Genomic DNA, 13,435 nt, shown 5'->3' on the forward strand with positions numbered 1-13,435 from the left:
GAACTCAAAACCCACTTTAGACCGCAGTGAAGTTTAAAATGAATAAATTAACACGTTTGCAGAAAATACAGTAGGGTATTTGAACCACTCACCTCGTACAATAACCTTGAAGCTCTTCATTTTGGTCGCTTTGCTGCCGGCGATCTGCAGCTGATAATCTCCAGAGATTCGGATCCTGATGTCGCTGATGGTGAGATCTCCGGTCTGCTGGTCCAGCTGCAGTTTGTCTCTGAACCGCTCATCGTCGATGTACGAAATGTTACCGGCCACTTTGTGTATTTGAGCGATGACCATATCTTGTGGTCCAAACAGCCAGCGTACTTCATCATCTCTCTGGATTTCAGTTGCACCGGTTTTCAGCGTGACAGAATTTCCCTCTGTCACTGACACCTTTTTTTTCTTTTCTGTCTCAACACCAAGATAGAAAATGTTTTAACAGATGTTTCATTGTTCAGTCAAAATTAAAACATGTTTAATGAATAAACCAGTGTAAAGGATGTCTTATCAGAAATAGCAGCTCTGCTCCAAAACAAGTGAGCTGTAAATAACAAGAATAACAAGGAAATGTGTAGAAATAAATTCTTGCCATATGGCAACTCTGTACCATAAAGGGTTAAGATCTACTGTATGATTCTTTAAAGCTACACTGATGAGCCAAAACATTATGACCAGGCAAAGTGAATATCACTGATCTTCTCCTAACAAGGTCTGGGTAGATTATGGTAAGCAAACAATCATTTGCAGGAGAAATGAGCAGGAATAAAGATCTGAGCGACTTTGACAAGGGTCAAATGGTTATGGCAAGGCAACTGTCTCTGAAACAGCAAGGTTTGTATGTTGCTCCTGGTCAACAGTGGTGAGAATTTTCCAACAGTGGTCCTAGGAGGTACAAACCACAAACCGGCGGCTTCTACGCAACGAAGGCTATCCCATCAGGTCTGAGCCAACAGAAGGTCTACTGTTGCAGACCTTCACACAAAATATGAATTATGGTTATGGGAGGAATGTGTCACAAAACACAGTGCATTACACTCTGCTCCATATGGGGCTGCATAGCTGCAGACCAATCAGTGTGTCTATGATGACCCGTCCACCATTGAATGGGCATGCGAGTATCAGGACTGGAGTAGAGGAAGAAGGTTGCCTGCTCCAATGTGTCCCATTTTACCTGGGAAAGTGATGGCAGCAGGATTGATGACAAGCCAGTGAAGGGACTGTGATGCTCTGGTCAATGTTCTGCTGGGAATGTTCCATTCATGTGGACGTAAATTTGACATGTGTCACCTATCCAAACATTGTTGCAGACCTTCCACACTGCACACATTGTTCAGGAATGGTTTGAGGAACATAATGAAGAGTTCAAGTTGTTGCCCTGGTCTCCAAATCCAATGGATCTCCATCCAATTGAGCATCTGTGGGATGTGCTTGATTAACAACTAAGGCTATATTCACACTGTCAGTCCAAATTCAATTATTTGTTTCCGATTGGAATCTAATCTAAAACTCTTGACATCCACATTGTGTATCGAAACTATTCAGATCCGATTTCTGTGTCCGTGCCACTCTTTCATTTCCTGGAATATCTGCATTGATTTATATGACAATGACGTTGTGTTGGTAAGCATATGCCAAAAACAACAACCACAGCATGGAGGGGTTTCCATCACAGATGTTGTATCATCACATGTGTAGCCGCTTGCGCTGGACTACTGCGTCTTCTGAGGCAGAAACGTATGAGCGGCTTTATCCACGCTGTCGCCTCCGCCAGTTTCAAAACACGTCTCCATCATATTATTATTTTCTGCTCGTCCGGCACTTTGCAACAACACAACCTTGTTTCTGCAGCGACAGTGTGTTGTCTATAACAACATCTGACGTTTACTCTTCACGTGGCATGAAGAAATTACATAAACCACATGAAATCTGATTAGAGCAGTCCGGAAATGCGATTTGGATAGGATTTCAAATCACACATGAATGTAGCTTGTATTTCATGTGATTTTTGGCCGTTCACACTTGCTAAATCTAATCAGATTTCAATCGGATTTGGACTGATAGTCTGAACGTAGCCTAATACCACAGCGGCTCCACCTCGCAACCCACAGGACTTGAAGGATCTGCTGCTAACGTCTTGGTGCCAGAGTCCACAGGACACCTATAGGGGCCTTTGTGCTGTTTTGGCAGTACGTGGAGGACCTACAGCATATAGGCAGGTGCTCATAATGTTTCAGCTCATTTGTGTATTTGTTTAATAGAAGAAATCATAGTTATGCAAATAAAAATTTTAGTCGCTGCGGTTACACCCACTGAATGGCAGAAAGATTGAGCTGCAGCATTTCAACGTAAATGCTTTCAGATTGACTGTATAAATAGATTTGACAAGAAATCTGGGGTATATTTTTACTGACTACTGAAAGCTACAGAAAAGAGAAGCAAATTGGTCGCTGCAATATACCAAAACAACTTAACTCAGCGAAAGGTGAATTTGCAGTTATTATTTTGTGTCAATATGCTGAATTATGGGTTCAAATCATACCCCATGTATTGCATATATGTATTATACAATATGTATATGTATTATAAAGTATATTGTATTGAAAACTCATCAATTAAATATTTACCATTTTATATTCTGCATAATTTGATGTTTTTAAATAAACACAGACAAAAACTATATCAGTTTTAGGGCTGGACGATATGATGATATAAAACATTGAAATAAGTGATCACCCAGATTTAGACCTACCTGTATTGTATTTAAAGCATTCACAGGCAAATTTGCTTTATGTATTTCCCTAACGTCGAAATCAGGCTCATATAAATGTCAGTAAACACGATTCCTGGCTGCATGTCAATATCTATGGGGTCACTGGATCTTTGGTAAGTTGTAAGGAACACTATATGGAGTCCAACCATTAGTTTTCTGATAATCGTACATTTTACTTGCGTTTTCACTGTTTCCCCTATTAAAGGGGTCATGAATTGAGAAGTCAACTTTTCATTCAGCCTTTGATATATAAAAGTTAATTGTGATATAAGAATATCCTGTATGTTTCAGAGGTGAAAACTTCCTTGTTAGTCAAAGAAAAGCTTTTATTGACACCAGGCCCAGAGTGAAACACCGCCTCTGCAGAAGATCAATGCCTATGAAGCAGACAAACTGGCTAAACCGACCGTCTGCTAGCTGTCTCACGTCACAGAAGTCAGATAAATCCCAACACATAGAGACTCTTTCACCTACATATTATCACATAGAGACTGTGTCTGTTCCCCGAATTAACAAATACAAAAAACCATCAAAACCATTCAACAGTAAAAATGTAATTGATGTCCAACAAATCAACAACAGATATAATACAGATGAACAAATGATAAAGCTCGGGCTGCTGAATATCCGATCCCTTTCCCCAAAAGCGCTTTTTGTTAATGATAATAATCTAGATGTGCTGTGTTTAACAGAAACCTGGTTAAAACCTGAAGACTTCATTACTTTAAATGAGTCCATCCCCGAAGATTACTGTTATAAACACGAGCCGCATCTGAAAGGTAAAGGGAGGGGTTGCTGTCATTTATAATAATATCTTCAGTTTAACTCAGAAGTCTAGTTTCAAATATAATTCCTTTGAAGTCCTGGTGCTTTATGTAACGTTATGTTGTGTACATGATAAATCCCATTTAACAATTGTGTTAGCTACTGCATACAGGCCACCAGGGCACAATACAGACTTTACCAAAGAATTTGCTGATTTTCAATCAGAGTTAGTACTGGCTGCAGATAAAGTACTAATTGTTGGGGATTTTAATATCCATATAGACAACGAAAAAAGATGCTTTAGGGCTTGCATTTAGAGACATTCTAAACTCTATTGGAGTTAGGCAACACGTGTCAGGACCCACTCATCGCCATAATCATACTCTAGACCTAATATTGTCACATGGAATAAATGTTGATACCGTTGAAATTCTGCAGCAGAGCGATGACAACTCAGATCATTACCTAGTATCATGTATACATAATTTAGTTAAGGCTGCAAAGCCATCCCCTCGCTTCAAATATGGCAGGACTATCACTGCCATCACTAAAGATTGCTTTTTAAATAATCTTCATCATCAGTATCATCTCCTCAGCATCCCAGATAGCCTAGACAAACTCGATGTTGCAACAGAAACTATTGACTCTCTCTTTTCCAGCACTTTAGACACAGTTGCTCCCCAGCGCTTAAAGAAGATTAAAGAAAATAGTCCAATGCCGTGGTACAATGATCACACTCTGGCCCTTAAAACAGCAGCCAGAAAAATGGAGCGCAGCTCGAAGAAAACAAAACTAGAGGTTTTTCGCAATTCGTGGAAAGAGAGCATGATCGCATACAGAAAGGCTGTAAAAACTGCTAGATCTGCTTATTTCTCAACTCTCTTAGAAGAAAACAAACACAACCCTAGGTATTTATTCGATACAGTGGCTTAATTAACCAAAGATAAAGATTCAGCTTCTGATGTTTGTAAACAGCACAGCAGTAATGACTTTATGAACTTCTTTACATGTAAGATTGATAATATGAGGACGAAAATTTTAACCATGCAGCCATCTACTACAGTATCACATCAGGCAGAGTATTGTAGTGTCACTGAGGAAAAACTACATTCATTCAATGCTATAGGAGAAGAAGAATTGGCTAAACTTGTTAAATCATCAAAATCAACAACATGTATGCTCGACCCTATACCGACTAGGCTATTAAAAGAGATACTACCAGAGGTCATAGATCCTCTTCTTAATATCATTAATTAATCTTTGTCATTAGGATATGTACCAAAAACTTTTAAGTTGGCTATTATTAAACCACTTATTAAAAAGCCGCAACTTGATCCTACAGAATTAGTCAATTACAGGCCAATCTCAAATCTACCCTTTCTGTCAAAAATACTTGAAAAGGCAGTATCCTCACAATTATGTTCCTTTTTAGAGAGAAATGGTATCTGTTAGGAATTCCAGTCAGGATTTAGACCGTATCATTTTACTGAGACTGCTCTCCTCAGAGTTACAAATGATTTACTCTTATCATCCGATCGTGGCTGTATCTCTCTATTAGTGTTACTCGATCTTAGCGCTGAATTCGATACTATCGACCACAACATTCTTTTGAATAGAATAATTTAGGCATTAGTGGAATTGCATTGGCATGGTTTAAATCATACCTATCTGACCGTTATCAGTTTGTAGCAGTAAATGAAAAGATGTCACACCGATCACAAGTTCAGTATGGAGTACCGCAGGGCTCAGTGCTAGGACCGTTGCTCTTCACCCTGCACATGCTACCACTGGGAGATATCATTAGGAAGCATGGTGTTAGTTTTCATTGTTATGCTGACAATACTCAGCTCTATATTTCTTCACGCCCTGAAGAAACTTACCAATTCACAAGATTAACGGAATGCATAGCTGATATAAAAAATTGGATGACCAGTAATTTCCTGCAACTCAGGATCCTTTTCTTATTTAGCACCTAAACTCTGGAACAGTCTTCCTAGCATTGTTCAGGAACCAGACACACTCTGTCAGTTTAAATATAGACTAAAAACACATCTCTTTACTATGGCATACACATACAATTTTTTTTCAATTAAATGATTCTTAGGGTACATTAACTAGGTCAGCCGGAACCGGGAACACTTCCCATAACACCTGATGTATTCGTTACATCATAAAAAAGGATGGCATCTACGCTAATGTTAGTCTCTCCGTTTTATCCCGAGATCTACTGCAGTCAGCCGTATCCAGATCAGATGGTGGACCTGCGCCCAGACAAGACCAACGCATGACCCTGAAGTGCCTGCAGAGACCGTGTCAATTAGACTCCCCTGAAATTACCTCATCGACACGGCATCCTCAATAAACCCGTCTACGACGTGATGACTCCGATCATTCGAATATTCCTGTTTAATAATTGTTAAATCGATATGTCATCCTCAATAAACCCGTCTCCGGCATGTTGCCTCCGATCTTTTGAATATTGCACTTTAATAATTGTTTAATCAATACGGCATCCTCAATAAACCTGTCTCTGGCGTGTTGCCTCCGATCTTTCGATTATTGCACTTTAATAATTGTTTAATCAATACGGCATCCTCCCACACACCTCAATAAACCCGTCTACGCCATGTTGCCTCCGATCTTTCGAATATTGCATTTTAATAATTGTTTAATCAATACGGCATCCTCAATAAACCAGTCTCTGGAGTGATGATATTTTGAATATTCCGATCTAATAATCACCTCTGACCTTTAAAGTTGCCAGAATAATAATCATACGCTGTTTGTTAATTGGCCAGAGGAGAACTGGCACCCCAACTGAGCCTGGTTTCTCCCAAGGTTTATTTTTCTCCATTAGGTCACCTGATGGGGTTTTGGTTTCCTTGCCACTGTCACCTTTGGCTTGGCTTGCTCAGTTGGGGACAATACATTTTTCAACTAAATATCCAAATAAATCTAATTAGTAAACTAAATTAACCATATCAACTAAATTACTGATCTAATTACTGGTCTAATGCCCATATTGTCACTGTATAATAATTGAAATGAGCTAGATGACCGTTTTTGGCTGAATAAAATTCTGTTGCATTATTTTCCTGTTTAACACTTTGAAGCTGCTTTAAAACAATCTGCATTGTAAAAGCGCTATATAAATAAAGTTGACTTGACTACTTCATCGCTGCTTGTTTAGCCCCGACCACCGATTCGCACATGTAACATAGGGCTAGTGTTAAACCAGATCGAGCTACAAAGCAATAAACATGCCGTTGAGGATTACAAAATATTGTGCAGTGCCTTGGTTTAACAGTAATGCAACAAGTAAGTAACTGTTCATTCTAATGCCCGATCTGAAATGTGATGATTCATGTACAGTCAGATGTTCTTTGTCTGTGTGTCAGTAAATCAAACCAATGACTAAATGTCAACTTGCGTTGTTTCTCTTAGTAGGATGAAAATAATCTGTTATTTAATGGTGATTAAATTCTATAAAGAAAGCGATCAAAGAAAGCTTCCTTTGCAATCGTCGGAGCAGAGTGCGCTGCTCAATCAGCTGTCAATCAAACAGGAGAGTTTATCAGCAGTGTTGGGGAAAGTTACTTTGAAAAGTAATGCATTACAATATTGCGTAACTCCTTTAAAAAGTAACTAATTGAGTTACTTAGTTACTTTATAAGAAAAGTAATGCGTTACTTTTTCTCACCTGGGCTGGGCTTGTTTTTGTTTATAACAAAAAAGTTATATTTTTGTGCAACGGTAAAGACCTCTTCATACCAAAATAAATAATAAGCCCCAGGCTGAGGTAAAAATGCGAATTCACGCATGAACAGTAGAGGGCGCAGCTCTGCTGTGCTGCCATTCTGGATAATGGTAGAATAGGAAGTTTTACCAATAAAAACAAAAAATCTAGTAATTTTCATAATCAAAGGTCAGCAGCAAGACATTGGTAAATTAAATATAAAGGTAGATTATGCATAAAAATAGCTGTTTTATTTAACATTTAATTATTGGAGGTTTGCATAGTACTCTGATTTTGCATTTGACTGATTTTATTCATTTTGAGGAGTACAGAATCTTTATTGTGCAAGTGAGATAAATAAATGCTCACATTTAGTTTGGAACTACAATAACTATCATGTTTACACACAACGCCCCTGCACTCATTTTTCTCAACATGGGGGCAGGAGAGCTGTCAGTCAAATTAATATGAAAAAGTAACTTGCGTTACTTTTTTGAAAAAGTAACTCAGATATTTTGTTGTAAATTTGAAAAGTAATGCGTTACTTTTCTAGTTACTTGGAAAAAGTAATATTATTACGTAACTCAAGTTACTTGTAATGCGTTACCCCCAACACTGTTTATCAGTGACACGTTTATCAGTGACTCCCCTTTTATTCAACGAATCTCTTAACTATATCACGTTTGCACTGTTAGAGAAGTTGAAAGCATCCATTAGTGTACAGAAACTGAGTTGCAATTATGAGATCACTGCTTTCATGCGCTCAACATGTGTGTGAACGGCTACAATGGTCATCACTGCAACCTTTCATGCCCCGTCATCTTAAAGGTGTCATGAACTGGCTTTTAAAAAAAAAAAATTCTGTTGTCTGAGGTCAACTTATGACGTTTGCGCGGTTTTTACATTAAAAAACATCATAATGAATAATAATAGGCTATTTTCTGCCTTGGTTTTGAGGCTCTCTGAAGAAACGCTCGGATTTGATGTGCATGCCGCACTGAAGACTTGGAAGCGAACACCCACTGCTATGATTGGATAAGCTTTGCATATTTAATGAGCTTCAGCTCCCCTCAGTACATGTGGGAATCGTCTGGGGAAAGGCTTACAGGACTTGCAAAATATATTTTTCAAACAAACACAATGATTCATCTCTCATCCACCCGCAATGGATTGGAATGTTATTTTTTTATTACTTGACCCGCCCGATCAGTGAATATAACCGCAAACCGTACACACACACACACACACACGCGTGCGTGCGCGCAAGAAAGGAATGTTATTTCACTATTAAAGATAGCCCATCGGCAGGCTGGTGATACGTTTTGGTAGCCCATCTGAAAAACACATAGCCCCAGGACGTTGGGCTTTTATACAAGTCAAGTCCGAGCCCTGGCCCATAACTGGGTTACAAGTCTGAGTATGATCACGAATTAAGCAATAACACTTCAAATAGAGGACTCTCCAGCCTGTGACAGTGTGCTAAGGTATTTAATCAATAGATATCAAACGATCTGTAACAATGCAATACTAACACATATATATGTTTTACTCACATATATATGTGTTGCACCAATCCTGTCGGATCCAATATAGAAGGCACAGCATTGTGTTTTAATCTCAATATGTCTGCAGTGAAATTAAGTTAAACTGGAACCGGCATGTTTATTGCTCGGTGGCGCGATCCATTTAGCTCCACGAGTCGGTGGGCGGGGCTACAGAAGCAGGCATACATATTTATCTGTTGAGGTGGTGCTTCTGCATTCAATGACGTCAGTGGTCGTCACATTCTGAGATCGAGCGTTTTCTGGACCTGGTGTCAATAAAAGCTTTTCTTTGACTAACAAGGAAGTTTTCAGCTCTGAAACTTACAGGATATTCTTATATCACAATGAACTTTTATATATCAAAGGCTCAAGGGAAAGTTGATTTCTCAATTCATCACCCCTTTAATATAAAGCCATAGATCTAAATGTAATGCGACATTTTTCACGCGCTAAAAGAGAGAGTAATACTATTTCAAATGGAAAGACAATCACAGCAGTAGGTGTTTACACTGAACTCTCACAGCAGACACGCCCCTTAAAACAGAGCGTTCAGAGCAGAGGGCTAAAATCAGGGTAGGAAAAATGCCTTTTATTTATAAATTATGATGTAAAAAGCATTCTAACATTATAAGTGCACCCCAGGAAACATCATAAAACAATAAAACAACGCAGTTCATGACCCCTTTAAATCCAGTCACGCAGGGGTGGGAAAGTGATGTCAATGCATACCCTCTGTACTAGCTGTAGACAGAGCCGGCGGCAGAAACAAATCAATGGACGGGCATTTAATATTCTTGGGGGGGCCTAATTATGACATCCAATAAATTTTTCTATAGGACAACAACCAACTATTGCTACAACAGTTTCACGGCGATTTCAATATCCTAACTACAATTAGCCTATTGCCCACTCATATTTCGGTTACTGAAGATATCATGTTACAGTTATAGCCTTGGTCTGCATTGTTCCGTGAACACAGCATGCTATAAGCCAACAGCCTAATAGTCACAAATCTCAAGTTAAGTATTAAATCAACCATGCATAATCAACTACGACACACTCACACACATATAGCATATCAGTAGCTGCGTTTCCATTACAGATTTGCGCAGCTGTTTTGCGCTATTATCTAAATATCGATAAAAAACTATTTCAAAATATTTTCAATTCGCAATTTCAATTTGCGCAATTTGAAGGGTAATGTAAACACGGCTAGTGTCAAATGCATAATTTACACCACAGCTGGTGCAACTTAAGAAGAGTAATAAAACCAACTGCCCTACTCACGTTCTTAATACAGCTGAAGTCGACGTTTTTGGGAGTGGAATCTCATTAAAAAAAACATAGCTTGGATCATGACTGGTGCTGCTAGCCGAGGCTCCACCACCTTCTGTCGTTGTCGCAGGTGTTTCAGGCGCCACAGGTGTCAGTTTCTTCCCTCCAGAAGCTGACGATTTGAAAAAGCTTCGTATATCCATATTTTAATATTTTCACTTTCACGATTAATTTAAATTTAACCTGGCTAGCTAGCTTAGGCAAAACCGAGCGCACGTCACTTCGCTATAACTTTACCGAGATGCTGCCGTTAGAGCGGGTCAGCGGGAAACCCCTTTTTTGTAAACAATCAGTCAAACTTCGCGGGTGTTTTTTTAAATAAGATTATGAGTCAAATATTACACTAAATACACACATCAATAAATATATAAATACTACACGTAAATTATTATTATTTTTAAAATAATTTTTAAATGTAAATGTGATGGAGGGGGGGCACAGGAGCTCTGTGGGCGGGCCCGGCCCCCTAAGGCCCGCCCATAGCGCCGGGAGTGGCTGTAGATAACACTTACCTTTACGTTTAGAGTATCTGAACATGTAGTAAATCAAACCCAGAGCCACAACCACACACAGCAGGACAAAAAAACAAATCAGCACAATATAACCAGCGGACAACCCTGGATCTGGAATGGCTGAAGAGAGAAAGTCATCAGTATAACTAAATTGCTTGTGCGATTTGAGTACGAAGGAAATATTTATTATACATGATTTAACGTGAGCTACTTACCAACAAAAACATTGAATCTCTTGTATAAGGTCTCTTTACTGTTGGAGATCTGTAGTTGGTAAACACCAGCGTCTGCGGTTCTGAGGTCTCTGATGGTGAGAGATCCCGTCTGATTATCCAGATGTAGTCTCTCTCTGTATCTCTCATCAGGTCTATATGTGATCTCATGAATCTTTATGTTCATTTCAGCCATAAGAGTGTCTGGATTCGCAGGCCCAAATGTCCACTGTATTAGATCATGTTTCTGTGAATCAGTAACACCAGTATGTAGAGTCACAGAATCTCCTTCTCTCTTGTTTTCTAACCCTGCAAAAATCACATCTGGAAAACAAACAGGAACATTTATGTGATGTAGTGCATTTTTAAAAAGTAAAATACATGGCCTATATAATCATTAGATCTATCTGAGCTACTCACCATGGACAGTAACACTGAATGTATTGACTAAGGTCTCAGTGCTGATGATCTTTAGATGATAATCTCCAGAGTGTTTGGTTCTGATGTCACTGATGGTCAGAGATCCAGTCTGATTGTCCAACTGCAGTCTGTCCTCGAATCTCCCATCGTCAACGTCGTATAATGAGACTGTCTGAGCTGTCCCCTCGATTTTAGCGATAATAGAGTTTTGAGATCCATACATCCACATCAACAGAAATATTCTCTGTATTTCAGTGACATTAGACTGTAGAATGATGGAATCTCCCTCCTTCACTGACACTTTTGTTGTCACCCCAAACACACCTGAGAATCAAACAAACAGCTCAAAGTTTAATATCAGTATACACAGTACACTCTTAAAAATAAAGATTCCAAAAGTGTGGTTTTCTCATCAATGCATAGAAGAACCATTTCTGGTTCACCTTTCAGTGAACAGTTCTTAAAAGAACCATGTTACTCGTAGTGTAAACTAAAGGGATAGTTCACCCAAAAATGAACATTTTGTCACCATTTACTCACCCACAAGTTGTTCCAAACCTGTATGAGTTTCTTTGTTCTGCTGAACACAAAAGAAGATATTCTGAAGAACGTTTGTAACAAAGCAGATAGAGCAACCATTGACTACCATAGTAGGGAAAAAATACTATGGTAGTCAATGGTTGCTCTATCTGCTTTGTTACAAACATCTTTAAAATATCTTCTTTTGTGTTCAGCAGAACAAAGAAACTCATACAATATACCTGTCTTATTTTCTCTTGTATATTTAGTATTGCTCTTTAATAAAGAAAAAGTACTTCTTATCCGATTATTTGATTAATCGATGGAAAAATTGGTAGAATACTCGATTACTAAAATATTCGATAGCTGCCGCCCTAAATTGCATTAAGTTGTTCTTACTTAAACCTTTTAAGTTTTGTTAACTTAATTATTTCTGTGATCTGAGGTAGTGTACTCCCAGAGTGCATTGCTGCATGAATAAATTAATTGCTTCGTTTTTACTATTTTTGGATTTATTTTACTATTTGTCTTTTGTCAGTATAACCCCAATAACGACAGCAAATAAAAAAGTAAAGGTCTTAATAATAATAAAAATAAAATAAATCCTTGTTACCATTGTTGTGTTTTGCATGCTGAATGTTGAAGTCTGTGTGACTCTCAATCAAGCATGGTCAATTATATTGTCACAAATATAGAGGAATTAAATCAACCTAATTAAAAGATTATACCATAAATATTTGCAATTAAAAAAAAAAAAAAGATAATTATTTGACATGAAATATTATTATGTCATATATCATTAATTCACAAATATTATATATATACTTCCCTTCTTTGGTAATCAGATAACTATGATTTCATGTTGCATTGCTGCATTAATAGGAAGATAATTAAAATAATATGAATGAAGTTCCAAGTGCCTAACCAAAGGGAACACTAATCACAATTATGGTGAGAGGAAAAGAGTGAAAAGTTTATAAAAAAAAGTGCCCCTCTTCAAAAACACTTTGCCCGCCCGCCCGCCCGTTTTTCTTTTTCTTTTTCTTTTTTTCCTTTGGCAAAATGGTACTGAAACCAGTCAAGTAATGTTTACTAGGGTTTTCTAAGTAATGAAGGCATAGCATGCAAATAGTTCAGATTACTTAATTGTTTTAAGTAAGTTCAACCAATTATTGGACATTAAGTAAATGTAACAATATTCCACTGGAGGCAAGTTGTTGGACCCAAATGCAGCTTTATTCCAAACAAAAACATAAAACAAGGACTTGGAAAAAACAAACTATAAAGAGCTTTAACTATAACAGAACTCACCGACAGCTGGTTACAACATTCAATAACAGACAAGGACACACGGCAAACATGAGGGCTTAACACTGATGCTGCGTCCCAATTCGCATACTATCCGTACTAAATAGTATTCGAAAAAAGAATTAGTATGTCCCAAATCGTAGTATGTTGAAAAGAGTATTCCAAAGATTCCCGGATGGTTTACTATTTCCGGTCAGAATCCGAAGTGCAGATCGATCCGCACTCTAACTGCTGATATTGCCCACAACCCATTGCGAGATGGACGAGGATTCGATGAGAACTACAAACGCGGATAAAAAGTGTTAAAAAACTACAAA

At 38.2% G+C, this 13,435-nt stretch overlaps 1 protein-coding gene across 2 annotated transcripts in view; it reads right to left on the reverse strand.

The window, feature by feature from the left end:
- LOC307120340 (uncharacterized protein) overlaps positions 1-13,435 on the reverse strand; it is a 58,437-nt gene that overhangs the window by 6,459 nt on the left and 38,543 nt on the right. For both annotated transcript variants that reach the window (XM_079807339.1, XM_079807340.1), the window contains exons 2-5: positions 11,292-11,615; positions 10,875-11,195; positions 10,660-10,779; positions 93-404 (exon numbers count right to left, since the gene is read on the reverse strand). In XM_079807339.1, coding sequence (XP_079663465.1) covers positions 93-404; positions 10,660-10,779; positions 10,875-11,195; positions 11,292-11,615 — 1,077 coding nt within the window. The remainder of the gene's footprint in view (positions 1-92; positions 405-10,659; positions 10,780-10,874; positions 11,196-11,291; positions 11,616-13,435) is intronic.

Source organism: Gobio gobio (genome assembly GCF_949357685.1).
Source record: "Gobio gobio genome assembly, chromosome: 24".
Lineage (NCBI taxonomy): Eukaryota > Metazoa > Chordata > Actinopteri > Cypriniformes > Gobionidae > Gobio > Gobio gobio.